This window comes from Pseudophryne corroboree, chromosome 5 (assembly GCF_028390025.1).
Source record: "Pseudophryne corroboree isolate aPseCor3 chromosome 5, aPseCor3.hap2, whole genome shotgun sequence".
NCBI lineage: Eukaryota > Metazoa > Chordata > Amphibia > Anura > Myobatrachidae > Pseudophryne > Pseudophryne corroboree.
The window spans coordinates 61,593,415-61,616,388 of NC_086448.1; the positions used below are offsets into that span (position 1 = coordinate 61,593,415).

The 22,974-nt window shown below is 47.0% G+C and overlaps 1 protein-coding gene across 1 annotated transcript in view; it reads left to right on the forward strand.

Moving 5' to 3' along the window:
* The window catches only part of WASHC5 (WASH complex subunit 5), a 78,068-nt gene extending 61,678 nt beyond the window's left edge, over positions 1–16,390 (forward strand). The window contains exons 23-29 of the mRNA XM_063921295.1: positions 2,083–2,162; positions 2,700–2,803; positions 4,021–4,150; positions 9,932–10,028; positions 13,952–14,105; positions 14,444–14,531; positions 16,044–16,390. Of these exons, the coding sequence (XP_063777365.1) occupies positions 2,083–2,162; positions 2,700–2,803; positions 4,021–4,150; positions 9,932–10,028; positions 13,952–14,105; positions 14,444–14,531; positions 16,044–16,100 (710 nt within the window). The 3' untranslated portion in view covers positions 16,101–16,390. The remainder of the gene's footprint in view (positions 1–2,082; positions 2,163–2,699; positions 2,804–4,020; positions 4,151–9,931; positions 10,029–13,951; positions 14,106–14,443; positions 14,532–16,043) is intronic.
* The last annotated feature ends 6,584 nt before the right edge of the window (positions 16,391–22,974 follow it).

Below are 22,974 nucleotides of genomic sequence, written 5' to 3' on the forward strand. Positions count from 1 at the left end.
GAGAAAATGTTTAATAGATATGTATGACCGATATTTCTACCAGGTGGTTTGTAAACATCATAACCTTTTTTGCCAGAAATGTGCGGTAAAACTAGTAGGTGATAATTAATAACCAACAGGTTAACATATCAGTAATTTGTGTATTCAAAATGAGCCCTCAAATTCCTATGGCTTTTTAAATAAATTCCAAAGCTTATGTCGGTACATCAAATTGGGAAAATCAATAATGACACCTTTTAAGGAAAATGGATTGATCACAGGCACAATATATATATATATATATATATATACCGACTGTTTACAATGGTTCTTAGCTTATTAAGAAGAGGGAAAAAAAATAGGGGGGTTGTAGTTGCAATGCCGCCTGACGGGATCCCGGTGGATGAAATACCGACGACGAAATCCTGAACGACGGCATAATGCCGGCATCAAAATCCTAACTGAGATCGTGAATCCAGCGTCAACGTACCGACGCCTGGAATCCCAAACGCTCTTTTAGCAGGATGCGGGAGGTTAGTTTAGGCATTAGAAGGAGGGTTAGGTTACAGGGACGGGAAGGGGATGGTTAGGTACCGGGGAGAAGCAGTTAGGGTTAGGCTTTTACAAGCCGAGGATTAGGGTTAGGCACCAAGCGGGGAGGTTAGGTTTAGGCACCCACAAGGGAGCGTTAGGGTTAGGCACCACCGGGGAGGGTTAGGGTTAGGCAGCGGGTAAGGGAGGGTTAGACACCACCGGGGAGGGTTAGGGGGCGGGTTAGGCACCACCGGGGAGGGTTAGGGTTAGGCAGCGGGTAAGGGAGGGTTAGACACCATCAGGGAGGGTTAGGTTTAGGCAGCGGGTAAGGGAGGGTTAGACACCACCGGGGAGGGTTAGGGTTAGGCGGCGGGTTAGGCACCACCGGGGAGGGTTAGGGTTAGGCAGCGGGTAAGGGAGGGTTAGACACCACCGGGGAGGGTTAGGGTTAGGCGGCGGGTTAGGCACCACCGGGGAGGGTAAGGGTTAGGCAGCGGGTAAGGGAGGGTTAGACACCATCAGGGAGGGTTAGGCAGCGGGTAAGGGAGGGTTAGACACCACCGGGGAGGGTTAGGGTTAGGTGGCGGGTTAGGCACCACCAGGGAGGGTTAGGGTTAGGCGGCGGGTTAGGCACCACCGGGGAGGGTTAGGGTTAGGCGGCGGGTTAGGCACCACCGGGGAGGGTTAGGGTTAGGCACCCACAAGGGAGGGTTAGGGTACTTTCTGGGGGGCTGTCAGGATGCCGCTGTCTGTATTCTGAGCGCCGGCATTTCGTTCATTGGTATGTCATACCGAAACCCTCTGGCGTCATGGAGTAATTCATCTGCGTGTCGTTGCAGTAACGTGGGTGAAAGCGGCCAGTCTCTCTAAGAAGATCTAGAATTTGTTTAGCGTACTCTTGCACGTTCTTTTTCTGCTAGAAAGGACACAGGCTAACACTGAGGGGCCGATTTACTAAGTGTCCATTTTGACCTATTAATTTAAAGTGGCAACAGAAATAAGTGATAAACCATTTAGCATTAAATTCTGTTTCCATTTTAAAACCATCAATCAAAGCAACTGATTACTGGAGTCTTTGAGAAACCTCAGGATAGTAAATCGAGGGTTTATCCACCACCCAAGGAAGGATATTGGCTAGGGTTAGCAAGGCTTCTCCTATCCCGATTTACCCCTCACCTCTAGTAAGACAGCTTGTTATGTGGGGGGTAGTGACTGTGTTTCCCATTTGAAGTGGTTTTTTAGCCGTTTCCCTCTTTGGCACCAGAGTATTCCAATTGCCTGTTGCCTTGCCTGGGATGCGTCCGGCATTTTAAATGAATCCAGGAAATACACTGCCTCCTAGATGCCCCACGCTAGGATCCTGGTGGCTTCACAAGTGGTAGTAGTAGCCGCCCCCTCCTAGGTCTGGGTACCAGCATTCTTAGAACCCGGCCGGTCTGTGAGCTCAAAGACCCATTTCTAACGTTCTAACATTGCAAATAAATCTGAATAATGAAATGACAGGACGGAGGGTTTGTGTGCCGGGTACAGAAGGAAAAAACCATACAACTGTCCATTATTTCTCCACAGCCAATTCTGCCAAAATATATTCATCAGCCTCTGCCAAAACCCAGAAGATCTGGGCTCCATACCTGGATGCCATAATGAAGGTAAGAGCAATATGTCCTTCTGAGTAGTCCATACCACGTAAATGGTGTCACCTCCGGCAGCTGGAGTACCAATGAGACTTTTTCTAGTTTTATGATTCTTTGGTTCAAGACCGCAGCAATCTCAGATATGTCAATTACTTCCCTATTACTTCTACACTGCAGTCGCTGCATTTCTGATTCACTGACTGCATAAGGAACTGCAGGGGGATTACAGTCACCTGAGCTTCCTCCTGCAGCCTCTGCGTGTCCAGCACTATGACTGGCAGAGTGAGTCTAGGTATAATGGTGTGGGATTATTTTCCCCATGTCCCCGCAGTGGGTGTGTACGTGTCACGCTGCACGTTCTCCAGGCCAAAACATGGAGTGGGTGCAGCATTCTAGGTCATGGGTGGTCAGTTTGCGTGTTTTGCCTGTGACACCTTCCAGAGCTGAGCAGCTGGGAGATAGGTTTTTCTTTAGGACTGTTCCACTAGATGGCGCTAACAACACTACTAGTCCTATCTCTCATGATCCAGCCAGACTTCTGCTTTGTTGCAGGTTGGACAGATGCAGATTCTGAGGCAGCAGATTGCTAATGAACTGAATTACTCCTGTAAGTTTGACTCCAAACACCTGGCAGCGGCTCTGGAGAACTTCAACGAGTAAGAGGAGAAATTCCGTTGTACAATTTAAAAAAAAAATTGTTTGTTTTTGTTGTTGTTTTTTTTTGTGTATCTCTCCTCCAGTCTGAGAAATGAGCATAGAGACTGCGTGTGAGATGGTAGGAAACCTGGCTGTGATACATTGTCTAGAGCAGGGGTTTCCAAACGTGGTCCTCAAACCATCCTAATAGTCCAGGTTTTAAGTATGTCTGTGCTTAGCCACAGGTGACTTAATTAGTACCTCAGTCAATTTGATTTAACAGTCTGTGCTGAGCCATGGATATCCTTAAAACCTGGACCGTTAGGATGCTTTAGGGTCTAAGTTTGGGAACCTGTGGTCTATAGTATGATTCACTTCTCACAGCCGGTATAACAGCCAGGTCTGTAGTCCCTGACGGATCTTTGCCGTTTATTAGCACACAATGGAGTCATTGAGAATCCTTATGTTCCGGAATATCTATACACTGTCACCGTACAGTCTGTGTGTTATTAGTATATGAGATATATTAGCTGTTTATGATTCTTTCACTTTGATAGGATCATCCCCTGGTCTATAAAACCGCAGCTAGTTTCTCTAGATCTCCATGAGGGGCTCATTCATTACAGCTTAGTGCTACATCCCCTTCACTCAGAATACCTCCGTAATCTCTTGTAAGGTTAGTCTGCATAAGTACATGTTGACGATCTGGGGGTCAACCCTAGATCCGATGCGTTCACAATCAGATTGCGGACGCATCGAGAGGCGGCCCCACACATGCTGCCTTGCCCTGTGCTGGGAGGCCTCAGCATGTGAGGAGATGAACGCAGATCTGGCTGCGTTCATCTGTGAATAACCCCCTGAGTGCGCAGTGATCTTCCAAATACAATAAAAGGATCTGATCCTGTTGCTTAGGTCATTAGGCCGGATCATGCCATAGGTGAATGAATGGGTTTTGGTATATTATCGTGCAACAGGTATATATGTAAGCTTGTAGTAAAGATATAACTTAGAGGTGATTGGTTGGGGAGGATCTGTGACCATTCTGCTTTGTGATGTTTAAACTTAAAAATAAAAAAATGTGAAGGTTAAAGCCAACCATATTCTCAGAAAATCTATTGCCCTGATCATGTGACACAGAAGAGCAATCAGACGAGAATCATTTGCATGCCATCTGTGGAACCGCCTCTAGGGGGAGATACTGGGTTATTGATTGTGACTTTTCCTGTTTACCTCCTAGAGCCATATTATCTGATATTCAGGCGCATTACAAGGACCCGACTCTTCCCTGCCCCAAAGAAGACAACACACTGCTATATGAAATCACTGCCTACCTGGAAGCCGCGGGGACACACAACCCTCTGAATAAAGTAACCCTCCCTCCTTTACTTCCTGCATGTAAACCAGCTTACCAGCAGCTGAGGAACTACAAGTCCATGCATACTCTGACAGACAGAGGATAACAAGCCTTGCTGAGACTTGTAGCTCCACAACAGCTGATGAGAGCCACAGATTGCTCTAATCTAACACAGAAGAGAGTTCCTGTAGGTTATTCTGGGGCTTGTAGTTCCACAGTGACTGAGAGACACAAGTTTTCACAGTCTGACTTAAAGGAACACAGGGCTAATGCAGCCACTATAGAAGTCACCGAGTGTATGAGGGCAGGGAAGTTGAAATTAAAGATGGGACCATATAGTCTAATTTGTGTTATGTAAATGTACATAATACATTCATTTCCAGGTCTGATTCTTTTTAGGGATTTATCATTTATATGCATTATTTATACTTTCCGTGCAGCTTCCACTTCTTAGGCTGACCCCTATCCCTACCTCTCCTCACACTTCCTCCAATATGAGAGGGGACTGTGTGGAGGAATAGCGGGTAATGGGAGCCTGGGGCGTCTCCTACTGGTTAGTATTGGCTGAATGCTCTCCCGGCATTACACTGATCCCAGCCATCCTTATGGTATGTGCCCGGCAACAGCGTGCCGTCACCAGTGCAGAGACCAACCTGTAGAATATTCAGAAGCCAGAAAAGAGAGAATTAGTGTATATATATGTGTGTGTTTGTGTATGTATGTATATATATATATATATATATATATATATATACCAGGAAGATGAGCCGCACTCACAGACTAATAAATGGTATAAACCTCCGGCGTTAGACCAATAAGTCACATAGCCTGGAACAGTTTCCAACGTTTCATGTCTTTATGACATTTTTTCAAGGATACAAACATACAATGAAAAATGTTACACTTTTAAACACTCACCCGAGTTCGTGCGCTGGCTGCCGTCCCGCTCCGTGAAGAGGCGTGATGACGTCATTAACATGCGACTAGCGCTGACGTCCCGTCTCTAGGCAACGGAGACGTCTTGCTGATAGTGCTACCATCACCATGACTACAGACAATACATAAAAACACACGTAAAAGGTATCATCACACTGCAATGAGACCGTGCAGCTAAATTCATCTATTTAGATACAATATATCTGCAATAATGCTGAACTGACTGCATAAGAAATATGTATATTAAAGAAGCAAATAATTACTGAAGGCTGAAAAACAAAAATGGATTAAATAAAACAATTAAAGGAACATTGTTCATTAAGTCCTGACGGGTGCAAAGTTTGTAATTTGTATATCCACATTGATTCCTTCTGTAATAATAGACGTCCCCTGTCGCCCCCTCTGTTGTTGGGGGGTACATGGTCTATCATTTTGTATTTAAGACTTGCCAGATTGTGTCTAAAGTTCTTAAAATGTCTGGCCACCGGTTGATCTTGATCCGTACCTTCAAGGGCTTGTCTAATGGCTGTTCTATGCATTGCCATGCGCTCTTTGAATTGTCTGATCGTTTTACCGATGTATAATAGTCCACAAGGACATTTGATGTAGTATATAACATACTTTGATGAACAGGTTAAAGGATATCTTATTTTGTATGATTTGCCTGACCTAGGGTGTGAGAATGTATCCCCTATGTCGAGATAGTTACATGTAGTACACCCGAGGCAGCGGTAGTTGCCCGGTTTTCTAGATAGAAAATGTTCCAATGGTGGGCCCTTTAATTTTAATACATCATTGTGTACTACATAGTTCTTTATGTTCTTACCCCGTCGCTGGCCAATCATCAACCGTTTATTCTGGAGGGCTGGTAATTCTTGTTCTGTATTCACCAGAGGCCATAGTCGTTTGGCAGCTGAATTAATCTCTCCGCTGGCCGTGGAGAAATCTGTGACCCAAATAATTGAATCCTGATGATCAGAACCAGGTTTTTCTTCCAAAGATTTAGTCCTGGACATGGACAACACTTGAAGCATAGTTTTCTTAAGAGATATAGGATTATATCCCCTAACAATAAATTTATTCATCATCAAGTTGAGTTGTGTTTTGAGATCTTGAGGATCACTGCAAATTCTAAGGGCACGCATAAACTGCGAAAATGGCAACCCTTGTTTCAAAGACCATGGATGGTGACTTTCAGCTCTCAAAAGTGTGTTACGGTCAGTAGGTTTATGGAATACTGTTGTGTTAAGATGTCCATCCAGTATTGTAATGGAGACGTCTAGAAAGTGGATAGTGCAGTTACTGATCGTATATGTAAACTTAATGCTCTCATCTGCTTGATTGATGGATAGCATCATCGAGGAGAACTGTTCTTTGCTTCCCGTCCATATAACAAAAATGTCATCTATGTATCTGTGAAAGCTGTGTATGGGTACTCCAAATTCAGGGTTTGAAAAAAACAAATCTTGCTCTAAAGCAAACATAAAAGCATTTGCGTAGCTGGGTGCTACGCATGAACCCATCGCACAGCCAAGTCTTTGAATATAGAATCTCCCATCGTATTGAAAATAATTCCTAGTCAAAGTCAGTTCAAGAAGGGACATGAAGAAATCTAAATCAGGACCATTGTATGTTGAGTTGTTGGTGAGAAGCCTCCTAGTGGCAGCCAATCCTCTGTCATGCGGAATGCTGGTATAGAGGCTTATTACATCAATAGTGGCCATCCACCAGTGAGACTCTACCTGAGAGATATTCAATAATTTTAATAAAAAGGATGTAGTGTCTTTCAGATGTGTTTTTTCTTTCTGAATTACAGGCTGCAAGTAAGAGTCAAGGAATTTTGAAATTCCATAAAACAAAGAGTCCCGGGCGGAGATGATTGGCCTGCCCGGCGGGTTACTCGCATCTTTGTGTAATTTGGGTATAGTATAGATCAACGGAATCCTAGGAAAATCAACAGTGAGCGAGTTTTGTATTTTTTGTGTAATGATATTATTCACAACTGCGTCAGAGAGAAGAGTGTCAAGTTCCTTCTTAAAAATCAGAGTAGGGTCGGCATCCAATAGCCCATAAACCCTTGTATCGTTTAGCTGTCTTTCAATTTCTGATTTATATTGAGAAAGATCCTGAATGGAGCCATTCAGGATCTTTCTCAATATAAATCAGAAATTGAAAGACAGCTAAACGATACAAGGGTTTATGGGCTATTGGATGCCGACCCTACTCTGATTTTTAAGAAGGAACTTGACACTCTTCTCTCTGACGCAGTTGTGAATAATATCATTACACAAAAAATACAAAACTCGCTCACTGTTGATTTTCCTAGGATTCCGTTGATCTATACTATACCCAAATTACACAAAGATGCGAGTAACCCGCCGGGCAGGCCAATCATCTCCGCCCGGGACTCTTTGTTTTATGGAATTTCAAAATTCCTTGACTCTTACTTGCAGCCTGTAATTCAGAAAGAAAAAACACATCTGAAAGACACTACATCCTTTTTATTAAAATTATTGAATATCTCTCAGGTAGAGTCTCACTGGTGGATGGCCACTATTGATGTAATAAGCCTCTATACCAGCATTCCGCATGACAGAGGATTGGCTGCCACTAGGAGGCTTCTCACCAACAACTCAACATACAATGGTCCTGATTTAGATTTCTTCATGTCCCTTCTTGAACTGACTTTGACTAGGAATTATTTTCAATACGATGGGAGATTCTATATTCAAAGACTTGGCTGTGCGATGGGTTCATGCGTAGCACCCAGCTACGCAAATGCTTTTATGTTTGCTTTAGAGCAAGATTTGTTTTTTTCAAACCCTGAATTTGGAGTACCCATACACAGCTTTCACAGATACATAGATGACATTTTTGTTATATGGACGGGAAGCAAAGAACAGTTCTCCTCGATGATGCTATCCATCAATCAAGCAGATGAGAGCATTAAGTTTACATATACGATCAGTAACTGCACTATCCACTTTCTAGACGTCTCCATTACAATACTGGATGGACATCTTAACACAACAGTATTCCATAAACCTACTGACCGTAACACACTTTTGAGAGCTGAAAGTCACCATCCATGGTCTTTGAAACAAGGGTTGCCATTTTCGCAGTTTATGCGTGCCCTTAGAATTTGCAGTGATCCTCAAGATCTCAAAACACAACTCAACTTGATGATGAATAAATTTATTGTTAGGGGATATAATCCTATATCTCTTAAGAAAACTATGCTTCAAGTGTTGTCCATGTCCAGGACTAAATCTTTGGAAGAAAAACCTGGTTCTGATCATCAGGATTCAATTATTTGGGTCACAGATTTCTCCACGGCCAGCGGAGAGATTAATTCAGCTGCCAAACGACTATGGCCTCTGGTGAATACAGAACAAGAATTACCAGCCCTCCAGAATAAACGGTTGATGATTGGCCAGCGACGGGGTAAGAACATAAAGAACTATGTAGTACACAATGATGTATTAAAATTAAAGGGCCCACCATTGGAACATTTTCTATCTAGAAAACCGGGCAACTACCGCTGCCTCGGGTGTACTACATGTAACTATCTCGACATAGGGGATACATTCTCACACCCTAGGTCAGGCAAATCATACAAAATAAGATATCCTTTAACCTGTTCATCAAAGTATGTTATATACTACATCAAATGTCCTTGTGGACTATTATACATCGGTAAAACGATCAGACAATTCAAAGAGCGCATGGCAATGCATAGAACAGCCATTAGACAAGCCCTTGAAGGTACGGATCAAGATCAACCGGTGGCCAGACATTTTAAGAACTTTAGACACAATCTGGCAAGTCTTAAATACAAAATGATAGACCATGTACCCCCCAACAACAGAGGGGGCGACAGGGGACGTCTATTATTACAGAAGGAATCAATGTGGATATACAAATTACAAACTTTGCACCCGTCAGGACTTAATGAACAATGTTCCTTTAATTGTTTTATTTAATCCATTTTTGTTTTTCAGCCTTCAGTAATTATTTGCTTCTTTAATATACATATTTCTTATGCAGTCAGTTCAGCATTATTGCAGATATATTGTATCTAAATAGATGAATTTAGCTGCACGGTCTCATTGCAGTGTGATGATACCTTTTACGTGTGTTTTTATGTATTGTCTGTAGTCATGGTGATGGTAGCACTATCAGCAAGACGTCTCCGTTGCCTAGAGACGGGACGTCAGCGCTAGTCGCATGTTAATGACGTCATCACGCCTCTTCACGGAGCGGGACGGCAGCCAGCGCACGAACTCGGGTGAGTGTTTAAAAGTGTAACATTTTTCATTGTATGTTTGTATCCTTGAAAAAATGTCATAAAGACATGAAACGTTGGAAACTGTTCCAGGCTATGTGACTTATTGGTCTAACGCCGGAGGTTTATACCATTTATTAGTCTGTGAGTGCGGCTCATCTTCCTGGTATATGTTCATCACACAGAGCGGGCACCATAGCAGCTGTTTGAGGTATTGGAGTGCCGGACAATTACCTGGATTATATATATATATATATATATATATATACATACATACATTTTTATTTTTTTAAATGCGAATGGCTGCCCATATTACATGCGGTGATTCGTCTCTTACCAGGGACTCTCGAAGCTCTTATACACAACCATATGACAGTCCACAAGGATAATTAGGCCACTTGGCTTAGAGATTGGTGGTAATTCTCCAGTGGTTTATCAAGCAGGGAGAATATAAAAGGCTCAGATGTGGTAACTGCATAGCAATATTGTAAAACTTCCCGGAATGAATTATCTGCTTATTGTACAAAACATTTTCTTCTTTCACTGATTTCTAATGTTTTTTTTGTTTTTCAGATCTACATCACCACTAAACAGCTGTCCTTCTTCCCCATTGTCAGCTTCCTGTTTCTGATCTCTCAGCTGCCCAAGCTGCAATATAGCAAGAACCTAGGTACCGTACTGTGATATCACTGACATGGGCTAAGGGCTACGTTAGGAGACTATGGGGGTCATTCAGACCTGATCGCATGCTAGGTTTTTTCGCTGCGCTGCGATCAGGTCAGAACTGCTCATGCGTATGCACCGCAATGCGCAGGTGCGTCGCACGGGTACAAAGCGGATCGTTGCTTTGCGAAGGGTTTTACAAAGATTCCATTCGCACAGCTGATCGCAAGGATATTGACAGGAAGAAGGCGTTTGTGGGTGATAACTGACCGTTTTCTGGGAGTGTTTGGAAAAACGCAGGCGTGTCCAAGCGTTTGCAGGGCAGGTGTCTGATGTCAATTCCAGGCCCGGACAGGCTGAAGGGATCACAAGGGCTGAGTAAGTTCTGGGCAACTCAGAAACTGCACAAATATTTTTTGGACCGCCCGGCTGCACACTTGCAAAGCAAAAATACACTTCCCTGTGGGTGGTGACTATCTGATCGCAGCGCTTCAAAAAATAGCTAGCGAGCGATCAGGTCTGAATTAGGCCCAATATGGATAATAATTGTCTGCGCTGTGAATGGAGGGTTGATGTTAAGCAGCTCCAAAAAAAGTAGTATTAATATGTAATTATAAAATAATAGCGCTTGGAATGAATTATGTGTACGCAATACCTGAAAAAAATATAAAGGTTAGTATTTCTGTATACAGCTCTTTTCAGAGTGTGTTTTGATAAGAGTCCACTGTTATTATAATTGAGGAGCGGGGTTCCAATATATATTACCGTTGATGGGTGAGTGGGAGCATAATTAGGTACTTTGGCAGGCTAACTGTCCCTATTACTTCTACCTGTGATGCCAGTGGTTTTCCCGCTGGCTGCTGTATGCGGCTCCTGGCTGGCTGCTGGCTGGCTGCTTTGAGCAGCTCTCGGCTTTCTGCTGTATGCGCCTCCCGGCTGGCTGCTTTGTGCGGCTCGCGGCTTTCTGCTGTATGCGGCTCCTGGCTGGCTGCTTTGTGCGGCTTTATGCTGTATGCGGCTCCTGGCTGGCTGCTTTGTGCAGCTTTCTGCTGTATGTGCCTCCCGGCTGGCTGCTTTGTGCGGCTCTCGGCTTTTTGCTGTATGCGGCTCCTGGCTGGCTGCTTTGTGCGGCTTTCTGCTGTATGCGGCTCCTGGCTGGCTGCTTTGTGCGGCTTTCTGCTGTATGCGGCACACGGCTGGCTGCTTTGAGGGGTGGTCTTCTGTATGCCGGCGGTCGGGCTCCCGGCGCTCAGTATACCGGCGCCGGGAGCCCGACAGCCGGCATACCGACACTTATTTTCCCTCGTGGGGGTCCACGACCCCCATAGAGGGAGAATAAAATAGTGTGGCGCGCGTAGCACGCCACCGTGCCCGTAGCGTGGCGAGCGCAGCGAGCCCGCAAGGGGCTCATTTGCGCTCGCCACGCTGTCGGTAAGCCGGCGGTCGGGCTCCCGGCGCCGGGATGCTGGTCGCCGGGAGCCCGACCGCCGGCCAGCCGTAGTGAACCCGCTTTGAGCGTCTCTCGGCTTTCTGCTGTATGCAGCTCCCGGCTGGCTGCTTTGAGCGGCTTTATGCGGCTCCCTCATGTGGCTTTCCTTACTCGCCCGTCGGCGGCTGGTGCTCGCGATCTCCATGTTTTTTAGTGGATACTCTCCAAACTTTGCGCTAGACTAACGCGTTAAGAGACTGTCTGATTCTTCCAGTCCAGCCATGCCCACAGTAGTTCTAGACCACACGCCCCCTGTATCGAGGCCACACGCCCCCCTGTAACGAGACCACACGCCCCCCTGTAACGAGACCACACACCCCTTGTAATGAGATCACACACCCCCTGTAACGAGACCACACACCCCCATCATTAGACCACACCTTCATGTTGGCTTATTCAGAAGCTGCAGTGGAAGTACCATTGATGCAGGCACAGGGGGCTATGGGGCCTGGAGGAGGAGGCCTTGATGATACCTTTTGCTGCCTTAGCCCCCACTAAGCTCAGCTGGGTATGTGCTCAGTCTGGCTCATGCCCAGTGAAGCTCCACTAAGTTTACTATGGAGCTCAGCAATGTAATCTTCTTAGCCCCCTGCTCACATTGTGAAGACTGACCGGAGAGACCTGTGTGGATGCTTGTGGTGAAGATGTGTCTGTCTTCATCAATCGGTTCAGATTCTAAAAAATCACAACAGTGTAGTCACAATGCAACCCAGGGCAGTAACGAGGGGTGTGCAGCGGGTGACGCCGCACGGGGCCAGAGGCACTGCCCTCACTGCACCCTTTTTCATTTTGCGGTTTGAATGCACTTGTTCTTTGATGTCATGATGTCACAGGTCTGGGGGGGAGGGGTGCTGGCCCAAGGAGTCTCTGTGCCCGGTTATGACACTGATGCAACCAAGCCTAAAATATTAGCTGACCCAATAAGACAAAGGTCCAGATTTATCAAGCCTTGGAGAGTGATAAAGTACCAACCAATCAGCTCCTAACTGCCATGTTACAGGCTGTTTGAAAAATGACAGTTAGGAGCTGATTGGCTGGTACTTTATCACCATGCAATTTATCACTCTCCAAGGCTTGATAAATCTGGGCCAAAGCATTTTTTTATATTTATAAATGTCCGAGTTCCCAGCAATACAGTTTATCACATGATAGGGGGTAAATGTAATAGCCTGTGAATTGTAGCCATCATCCGCAAGTATACCGTGTATACTCGAGTATAAGTCGACCCGAATATAAGCCGAGGCACCTAATTTTACCACAAAAACCTGGGAAAACTTATGGACTCGAGTATAAGCCTAGGGTGGGAAATGCAGCTCTACCCGTACACAGACCTCATAGTGCCAGATATGCCCCACAGTGCCAGATGTGCCAGATATGCCCCACAGTGCCAGATATGCCCCACTGTGCCAGATATGCCCCACTGTGCCAGATATGCCCCACAGTGCCAGGTGTGCCAGATATGCCCCACAGTGCCAGCTGTGCCAGCTATGCCCCACAGTGCCAGATGTGCCAGCTATGCCCCACAGTGCCAGATGTGCCAGCTATGCCCCACAGTGCCAGATGTGCCAGCTATGCCCCACAGTGCCAGATGTGCCAGCTATGCCCCACAGTGCCAGGTGTGCCCCACAGTGCCAGATATGCCCCACAGTGCCAGGTGTGCCAGATATGCCCCACAGTGCTAGATACTTAACCTCCGTCGCTCCAGCGCTGTCTTCTGAAGGAGGGACACAGAGGGCACATCGTGCGGCTCTCCTGTGTCCCTCCTGCGTCTCCGGTGGCAGCGGTGTGTGTTAAAGGAAGTGCCGGTTCGTGCACTTCCTTTAACACACAGACGCCGCTGCTGCCGGAGATGCAGGAGGGACACAGGAGAGCCGCTCGCTGTGCTCTCCGTGTCCCTCCTAACGCTGACTCGAGTATAAGCCGAGGTGGCTTTTTCAGCACAAAAAAAAGTGCTGAAAAAGTCGGCTTATACTCGAGTATATACGGTATTTCATTTTCCACCAAACTACAACAAACAATCAGTGTGTACCCGCCCACAGCAAGTTAGACAATAGAATCCAACTTATCAGCGTGTTAGTAAATATCTTTTAGGGTATATAACCATATGTAATCACTTTTGTTCTCCCTTTCACTTACTCATTCTTTTCTTCTTCTTTTTTCCCTCTCACCTTCCTTTATCTCACCTCTCTCTCTCTCTCTCTCTCTCTCTCTCTCTCTCTCTCTCTCTCTCTCTCTCTCTCTCTCTCTCACTCTCTCTCTCTGCCCTGTCGCTCTTGCTTTTTCCCCCCACTTTTTTTCTCTCCTGTCACTCATCTCTGTCTTCTCTCTCATCTCTCCCTTTCACTAACCTCTCTTCTCTCTCACCTTTCTCCCTTTCATTTCTTGTGAAGAAATGATCATTATTTGCATCAGACCTTAAGCTCTCAATCTAATATTGCCAGGTATGACCTGCAGGAAGCCCACAGACTCCATTGACTGGCCGCCCCTAGTGCTGGGTCTCCTCACATTGCTGAAGCAATTCCACTTCCGCTACACGCAGCAGTTCCTGGCCCTCATTGGTCAGTTCATTCGCTCCTCAATGGAGCAGAGCACAAGGTGAGACCACAAGCAATCCTGCAATGTATGTCCGTGTCTCAGTGAGAAATGTCATCTACGCCTCAGAACTCCAAGATTTCCCCTCTCTTCCATTGTGCAATGTGAGACTGATTTATGCACCGGTCACATACAAAGCAGGCAGCCATTTTGTGGGCTTCACCAATATTCATCTTGTGAATGGCTTAGTGAATGGACAGGCTGCAAACAAAATGGCTGCCACCACTGTGCTGCTGACAGATTACTACATACAGAATCCATTGTATAGAAGTTATGTGTAAAAAAATAAAAATCAGTTTAATTTCAGACAGATGACTTGTGTCTTGGTTTTTCGGTTGCAGTCAGAAAATCCCGGAGATGCCGGCAGATGTGGTCAGTGCACTTATGTTCCTGGAAGATTATGTTCACTTTGCCAAGCTACCCAGGAGGGTGAGTTTGTGTCTGAGGACACTGTGGAGGAGATGTATCAAGCCTTGGAGAGAGAGTGAGAAATTAGGAGCTGATTGGTTGGTATGGGAAACTGCTCTGTCATTTTCCAGGCTGTGCTAGAAAAATGACTGGTAAAAACTGATTGGTTTAGTACTTTTTCTCTCTCCTAGCTTTGATAAATCTCCCCCAAATCTCTTGACGTTTTGATACATCTCCCTTTGTATGCAGTAAATACAAGGGTGGCTCAATAAGTAAGGTAAGAAGACCTTTCACAAGCAGGATAGACAGTCAAGATAAGCAGCGATCCCTTACGGCCAAGCACGTCTGCCAGAGGCTGTACACCAAACCCATGTGACATAACGTTATCACCGTACACCTGGACAAGTTGACGATGAATGTCAGCTGCTGATGTGCCCTTTAGACACAGAAATCTGATCACACTGCGTACCTCAGTGTGTGACCATGTTTCCGCCCGCCCCGCCATCTTACACCTGATGTTGGGGCAATATGACCGATATGAGGCGCAGTGTAATGGCCGTGACGGGAAGCAGTGGTCTACCTGCTCTGGTGGGAAATTAGAATGTAATAGGGGACATTACCCACGTGAGAGGTCTTGTTACCTTACTTACTGAACCATCCTCATATATGTGTCATGTTTTATTGTAGAAGGGTCCTCTATGTTCATTGTTTTGGTGAACCTGTCATTTGTTACAGTGGTGGCAGCCATTTTATGTGCTATGCCTGAGTGGTGGTATTACTATTATTATGCTAAGTTTATGCTTCTTTATTACCTAGCTCTGTACAGTGAGGAGATCATGACACAAATGGTTACATACACTTGACATGATACAGCGTGGTACATACGGTAGCGGGGAAACCCATTGTAGCTGCCGGCAGGAAGCGTATTCACGACCAGAGGCAGCTCCATATGTGGGTCTGTAGCACAGTCCACAACTTAAATAGGGAACCACACAACTGCCTGTGAGTCCCGGCTGGTGATGTTTGGCAGCGTTTGGGGGGGGGGGGGGGGGGGCGGCATTTGGTGTGGCTCCCACCTCAGGAGGTGCCACTGTTCATGAGGGATCAGTGACATCACTACGAAATGTGTCACTTTATGTATTAATGAGGTGAATTCTCATGGACATGGGTACCGCCCACATCATGGCTGCCGCCACACTGTACAGACATTTGGGTCACTATAAATGCAGTCCTCCTTCTCCATCTTACTGGCCGCTGTAGCATTTATCCCCGAGACCTTTGTGGGAAAGTTCTAGGGAATCTTAATCAGCCGATTTCACCAATACCTGGAGAGCCGTAGTTTAATATACTTGTGTATAAAGCAAAACTGGGACTGGCAAAAGGTTAGAGGTCATGCATGGAGCCAATTCATATATTAGTACACCAAAGGGTTAAACAGCACTTGCTTTCTTACCAATCCCTGTACTGGTGTTATACTGGATATATATGTCGCTTGGCCATTGTCCGGTGAATGTGACCACATTTGTTTTCCAGGTGGTTGAAGCTCACGTTCCCAGTTTCATCTTTGATGAGTTTAGGACAATCCTGTGATTGGACAGAAGACCGCCAGTGCTCGGTGACTGGGAGAAGCTGAGTGATGATTCCAGGGGGCCACAGCTAGGCATATGGGTGTCCGGTCACGTCTGTACAGCTGCATTGCCAGTGACTAGTCGCCCAACGCTGCAATCTCCGTAACCATTGTACAATATACAGCTGTTAAAGAGAAGAGTATTATACATAGCACTTACATATGTGGAAAGTGATTTATAAATTATGTTTTGTCCTTTCACAGAATAAATGGACCTGATGGAGTTTTCTTAATAAAATCCTGTTTAGACCCATCTCTGTTTCCAGATACTTCTGTGGCTCGGGGTGGAGATTAAGAATTGATCATATAACTTTGTGTCTGGGCTGCTATGCAATGATAGGGAATATCAACCTTTATACTAGGATAAGTATCACTTAGGGAACGTGTCTTCAATGAGTTTGCCGCTAAATTTAAAGCGGCAACTGGTTCTAAAGGCTGCTTTAAATGAAGCTGCAAGCTCACCAACAACACGCCAGTTCCTTTATCTGATAATGGCACACACAACTTCCTCTCACCAATAATGATCTAAAATATCTTGATTGGATTATTATCCAGTACCGCTGTTGCTGCCTGGCCCAATATCAGCCATGATGTATACCACATGTGACCAGCAATACAGCCAGATGTAGATAGAGACTAAAGAAAAATCTTGTAAGCTGGTGAGCACAATCTGTCATCCTGTGTAGTGATTGGTCGTGCACACTGACTCGCTCCCATGTGACCATAAGAGTGAGGTCAATACAGATCTGGGCACTTGGCACATGCGGGGGCTATAGGCAGCATATGACAGGAAGCTGGGCAGATGAATGGCCTAGTAGAACTATTTGTAATATGTACCTAAGGATATGTCCTCTTACATATCTGCTGCATTTGCGCCAAACAGCCCCTCTCGGCGCGTGGTTGCGTGGGAATCTTTTAGCACCAGGCGTTTTCCTCTCTGCTTTTTGTCAAAAACGCATCTTAGTCACAATTATTCGCAATGTAGCAGCTCCAAGTCCTGTTCTGCTCCGTACACAAACTCAGTCACACACAATAGCCAAGTGTCACATATCACCGTAATCGGCACAGTCTCCACGTGCATCCTCGTCACATTGCTTTTCTGCAAAAATAGACTGCCAACATTAGCAGAGTTGCACAGGACCTGGTGGCTCACTCATGCATCTCCTGCTGCATGGTGTATTGAGGCTGGATGCTGTGGCGCATGCAGGGGGGATTTCCAGAAACCCTTCCTGATGGACCAGAATTTTATTTATTTCTCTAGCATCCATAAGGGTTATTGGGGGAAACTAGTACGATGGGTATAGACAGGGTCCTAAGGAGACAGTGCCGTTTAAATTTCTTCAACTGGTTGTGCTGCCTCCACCCCTCTAAGCACCCTCCCACAGACAGTTTAGAAAAAAGTGCCCTCAGGACAGTATGCACATCTCTGCAGCTCCAGAGAGTTTTCTTCGTTTTCTTTCAAACTTTTTTTTTTTTTTTTTTGGTATGCTGTCTGTCTGGGCAACAGCATATCTGCACCGTGGGAGTTGGGGGCTGCGGTCACCTGCCTTACGAGGTGCAGAGCCGCTTCCCCGCTGTTCAGCGGGGTACTGCGCCTTGGCTGTCACAGCCACAGCACGCCGCACACCCCTAACGCTGCCTGAAGGTGACATCGCTGGTGAGTACAACCCGTGAGCCCTGCTAGGGGGGTCCCCCGGTTCAAAGTGCAGCTGACCACAGGCGCGGCGTACAGGACCCTCCCGAGGGGGGGGGGGGGGGTCCCGCAAAGATTCCCCGTGTGGAACTGGCACTAAAGGCTTGACTAGCACTTGTGTGATGTTTTAAGCTAACTAGGAGACTTTGCCAGTATAATATATATATGTAACTCCGGCGCCATTGGAGGGGGCGGAGCTACCTCTGAGCGGGACCTGAGGCGTTATGTCGCCTTCCTCTGCATATTGCAGCCATATACAGCACACACAGCGCTTCCTGACTCCTCAGCCACGCTGGATATCTGGTACAGGGTGTAGCAAAGAGGGAGAGCCGCTTGTGTACACTATCCTGATCCTGTTTAGGACAGGAATTGTTAGTGTTACTGTAATATAGTGAGCTGACAGCCTCACTGGGGCAGTGCAGCTCAGGGTGTGCTGGTGTCCTCTCTCTGTGTCTCCTCTCACATACAGTAGGGCAGGCTTGCATTATAACTGTCTGTGTGTATGTGTCTGTTATTGTGCTTACTGTGAAACATGGGTGAACACAAGATGTGCAGTGTAGATTCTCTCCATTATCTACTGATTCATGTGAACAATGCAGTCAATATTCACAAATCAGTGAAGGGGCTGGGGGAGAGGGTCCAGAGCCCCACTGGTTAGGGTCTCTTAAGATTAGCTCACTGCTAATGTGCAGAAAACCCAGCTACTACAACAAGCTGTTGCAGATGTAGCTGTTAGGGCAGATGTACAGCCCCCCCTCTCAGCAGGACCACAGAAGCGTGGGTTACCTGCTCTACTCTGATACTGATGATGATATACAGGATGATGGGGATGACCTGGATCCTGTTAGTGGGGATCCTGATTCTGCTCAGGGTATTGAACCCCTCATTTTGGCTATGAGGGATGTGTTAAAGCTCCCCCTAGAGGACGCTGCGTCACAACAGTCGTTCTTCTTTGTACAGAACAAGCCTAATGTCACTTTCCCGGACTCTACAGAGTTAGATGACTTATTCAAACAGGCCTTTAAAAATCCAGACAAAAAATTCTAAGTGTTCAAAAAGTTTTTGCGCACTTTCCCATTTGCTCCTGAAGGGAGGAAACTTTGGGAAGAGCCCCCTGGGGTGGATGTCTCGGTCTCTCGCCTGCCTAAAAAGGCGGTGCTGCCTGCTCCGGGCTCCTTTACCATGAAGGATCCTGGGGACAGGAAGATAGAGACTACACTAAAGTCTCTATACAGCAGCCGGTTTATCCCAAAGACCGGTCATTGGGGGTTGCTGGATGACCCATGCTATTCATTCCTGGGACATTCAGATTCAGGGGGGCCTCTCGGGAGATATGCCCTTGGTTGCTATGGTAACCCTCCTGAAGCACATTCAGGGCACTACTCGTGTCCTCTGTGATTCCCTCAAGAAGATGGGGAACATTAATGCTCGGACGTCTGCCTTGGCAGTGTTGGCGCGCAGTGCCTTGTGGTTGCGTCAGTGGATTGCGGACGCAGAATCCAAACATAGTGTGGAATCCCTCCCCTTTACTGGGGGAACGACTTTCTGGGGTTGAATTGGAGACCTGGAGTTCCAAAGATACGGCTTGAAAATCCACATTTCTCCCCTCTGGCGCCTCGCCGGCGAGATGCTCCTATCCGGGGCCATCGGTTCAGTCTTTTTGGTCTCAAAGATTTTGATCAAAGGCCAGAGGGGCCTCCAATGCGGCTAGAGGCACCAGAGGCAAAGTCCAGAATACCTGCAAGCACCAATTCTCAGGAACAATCTACCGCCTCAGCATGACTGTGCCCACCCACACAGAGGGGATCTCGAGGTGGGAGCTCGGCTGCGTCACTTCAGCCGCATCTGGGAGACGTCCTGCCAGGATACCTGGGTCAGAGAGCTCGTTTCTCAGGGCTACAGGCTGGAGTTAGACAGTACTCAGAAAGTTGGGCCAGTCCCACGTCATTGTTCCGGTACCACTACTGCAACGCGGCAAGGGGTTTTATTCAAACCTGTTTGTGGTGCACATTCTGAATCTGAAATCCTTGAAACCTTATTTGAGAGTGTTCAAGTTCAAAATGGAATCCCTGCGAGTAGTGATTGCGGGCATGGAAAACATTAGTTTATGGTCTCCTTGGATATCAAGGACGCCTATCTCCATATTCCGTTTGGCAGCCTCATCAGGCATACCTACGGTATGCCCTGCTGGACGATCCCTTCCAATTCCAGGCACTGCCCTTCAGCCTGTCTACAGCCCCGATGGTATTCACAAAGGTGATGGCGGAGATGATGCTCGACCACACCATCCATCTTCTGTCAGACCATGGGTGGATCTTCAACTTACAGAAGTCCCACCTGGAGCCAACTCAGAGGCTTCTGTTCCTGGGGATGTTGCTGGATACTGTGGCACAGGTGTTTCTACCAGAGGACAAGGCGAGAACACTTCAGGAGATGGTCCGCATGGGGCTCTGACCTTCTCGAGTGTCCGTACATCTCTGCACAAGATTGTTAGGCAAGATGGTTGCCTCCTACGAGGCTGTCCAGTATGGGAGGTTCCATGCCAGAACATTTCAGATGGATCTCCTGGGCAAGTGGTCCGGCTCCCATCTACAGATGCACCGGATGATTCAGCTGTCACCTCAGGCCAGGATTTCCCTCCTGTGGTGGCTACAGTCCTCCAATCTCCTGGAAAGATGGAGTTTCGGGATCCAGGATTGGACCCTCCTCACGACAGATGCGAGTCTGAGGGGATGGTGAGCTGTCATCCAAGGAGCGCAGTTCCAGGGCTGATGGTCAGCCCACAAAAGCCTCCTTCCAATCAACATTCTGGAACTTCGGCGATCTACAATGCGCTGCTTCAAGCCTCTCCTCTGCTCAGGGATCATGCAATCCAGGTGCAGTCGGACAACGCCACAGCGGTGGCGTATATCAATCGACAAGGAGGGACAAAAAGCAGAACCTGCATGCGAGAGGTGTCAAAGATACTCCTCTGGGCGGAAAGAAATGCAAGAGCCATGTCAGCAATCTTCATTCCAGGTGTGGACAACTGGGAGGTGGAATTCCTGAGTCATCACTACCTCCACCCGGGGGAGTGGGGACTCCACCATCTGGTGTTCCAGCAGATCATCGACCGGTGGGGTTGCCCACAAATAGACATGATGGCTTCTCGTCTCAACAAGAAACTTCCATGGTATTGCTCACGAACCAGGGACCCTCAGACAAGGGCAGTGGACACACTGACGTCGCCTTGGCCATACCAGCTAGTCTGTTTCCTCTGATCCCATTGCTCCCAAGGGTGCTAAAGTGAATCAGGACTCAAGGTGTCCAGGCAATTCTGATTGCCCCGGATTGGCCTCGGAGGGCGTGGTATGCGGATCTTCTGGACATGTCCGTCGAAGACCCTTGGCCTCTACCACTCAGAAGCGATCTTCTACAACAGGGACCGTTCGTCTACCCGGACTTATGGCGACTTCGTTTGACGGCATGGAGGTTAAGCGGATCATCCTAGCTCACAAGGGCCTTTCCAAGAAGGTTATTGCTACCATGGTTCAGGCCAGGAAACTTGTGACGTCAAAACACTATCATCATATCTGGAGAATATATGTCTCTTGGTGTGAGGAATGCATGTATCCGCCTGCGGAGTTCCACTTGGTACATTTCATGCAGGCTGGTGTGGATAAGGGCTTACGTCTGGGTTCCATTAAGGTCCAGATTTCAGCTCTCTCAATTTTCTTTCAGAAGAAATTGGCAGTGTTGCCAGAAGTCCAGACCTTCTTGCAAGGGGTATTCCACATACAACCTCCTTTTGTGCCGCCTACGACACCCTGGGATCTGAATGTGGTGTTGGAATTTCTACAGTCCTCCTGGTTTGAACCTCTGATGATGGTAGAAGACAAGTACCTCATGTGGAAGACTGTGATGTTACTGGCCCTGGCTTCTGCTCGACGTGTCTCGGAATTGGGGGCCTTGTCGTGTAATAGTCCATATTTGGTCTTTTACGAGGAGAGAGCGGAGCTCTGGACTAGACAGCAGTTCCTGCCGAAGGTTGTCTCTGCGTTTCACCTGAATCAATCTATTATCATTACGTCCAGTTCTAACGCTTCTGCTCCCCCGGAGGCATTGGATGCTGTGCGTGCCTTGAGGATCTATGTCAAGTGCACGGCTCGGGTCGGGAAGACTGATTCCTTGTTTGCGCTCTATGATGCACAGAAAAAGGGTTGCCCTGCTTCAAAGCAGTCCATTGCTCGTTGGCTTAGGCTCCCTATCCAACAGGCCTATGTGTCGGCAGCCTTACCTGATCCTAAGTCTCTGAAGGCCCACTCTACAAGACCCAGTGGGGTCTACCTGGGCAGCTGCCCGTGGAGTCTCGGCCTTGCAACTATGCCGAGCAGCTACCTGGTCGGGGAAGGACACCTTTGTGAAGTTCTACAAGTTTGATACCCTGGCCAAAGAGGATACCCAGTTTGGACAGTCGGTGCTGCAGCAGTCTCCGCACCTTCTGGAAGTTTTGGGACGTCCCCATCGTACTAGTTTCCCCCAATATCCCTTATGGATGCTAGAGAAAATAGGATTTTAATACCTACCGGTAAATCCTTTTCTCGTAGTCCATAAGGGATAATTGGGCGCCTGCCTCTGTGCGTTGACTATTCCTGCAGGTTCGTGTTCTTTAGTTACCTGTTCAGCTTTTGCTGTTGTTGTTGCCAGCCGTTGCTGGTTGTTCTATGTTAGTAGTGTGTTGGTATGTCAATCTCACCACCTTCTGTTATCATGTTCCTTCTCTCATATATGTCCTTTCTCCTTCTGGCACGTTTTTATCTATAACTGCCTGTGGGAGGGGGCATAGAGGGGAGGAGCCAGCACACCCAGTTGAAGAAATGTAAAGTGCACTGGCTCCTTTGGACCCCGTCTATACACATCATACTAGTTTCCCCCAATATCCCTTATGTACTATGAGAAAAGGAGTTACCGGTAGGTATTAAAATCCTATTTTTCTCCGGCAGGGTCCACAGGTTATTCACAGGATAACAATCGGATATGATGGAGCGACAGCGGATTGGCACCAAACGATCAAAAGCTTTCTGGCCTCCCAGGATGCACCGGGCCTGTCCATATATCTCGCCCACTGGCTCAGGCAAATCAGTTTTTTGTTTGGTGAGGCATTA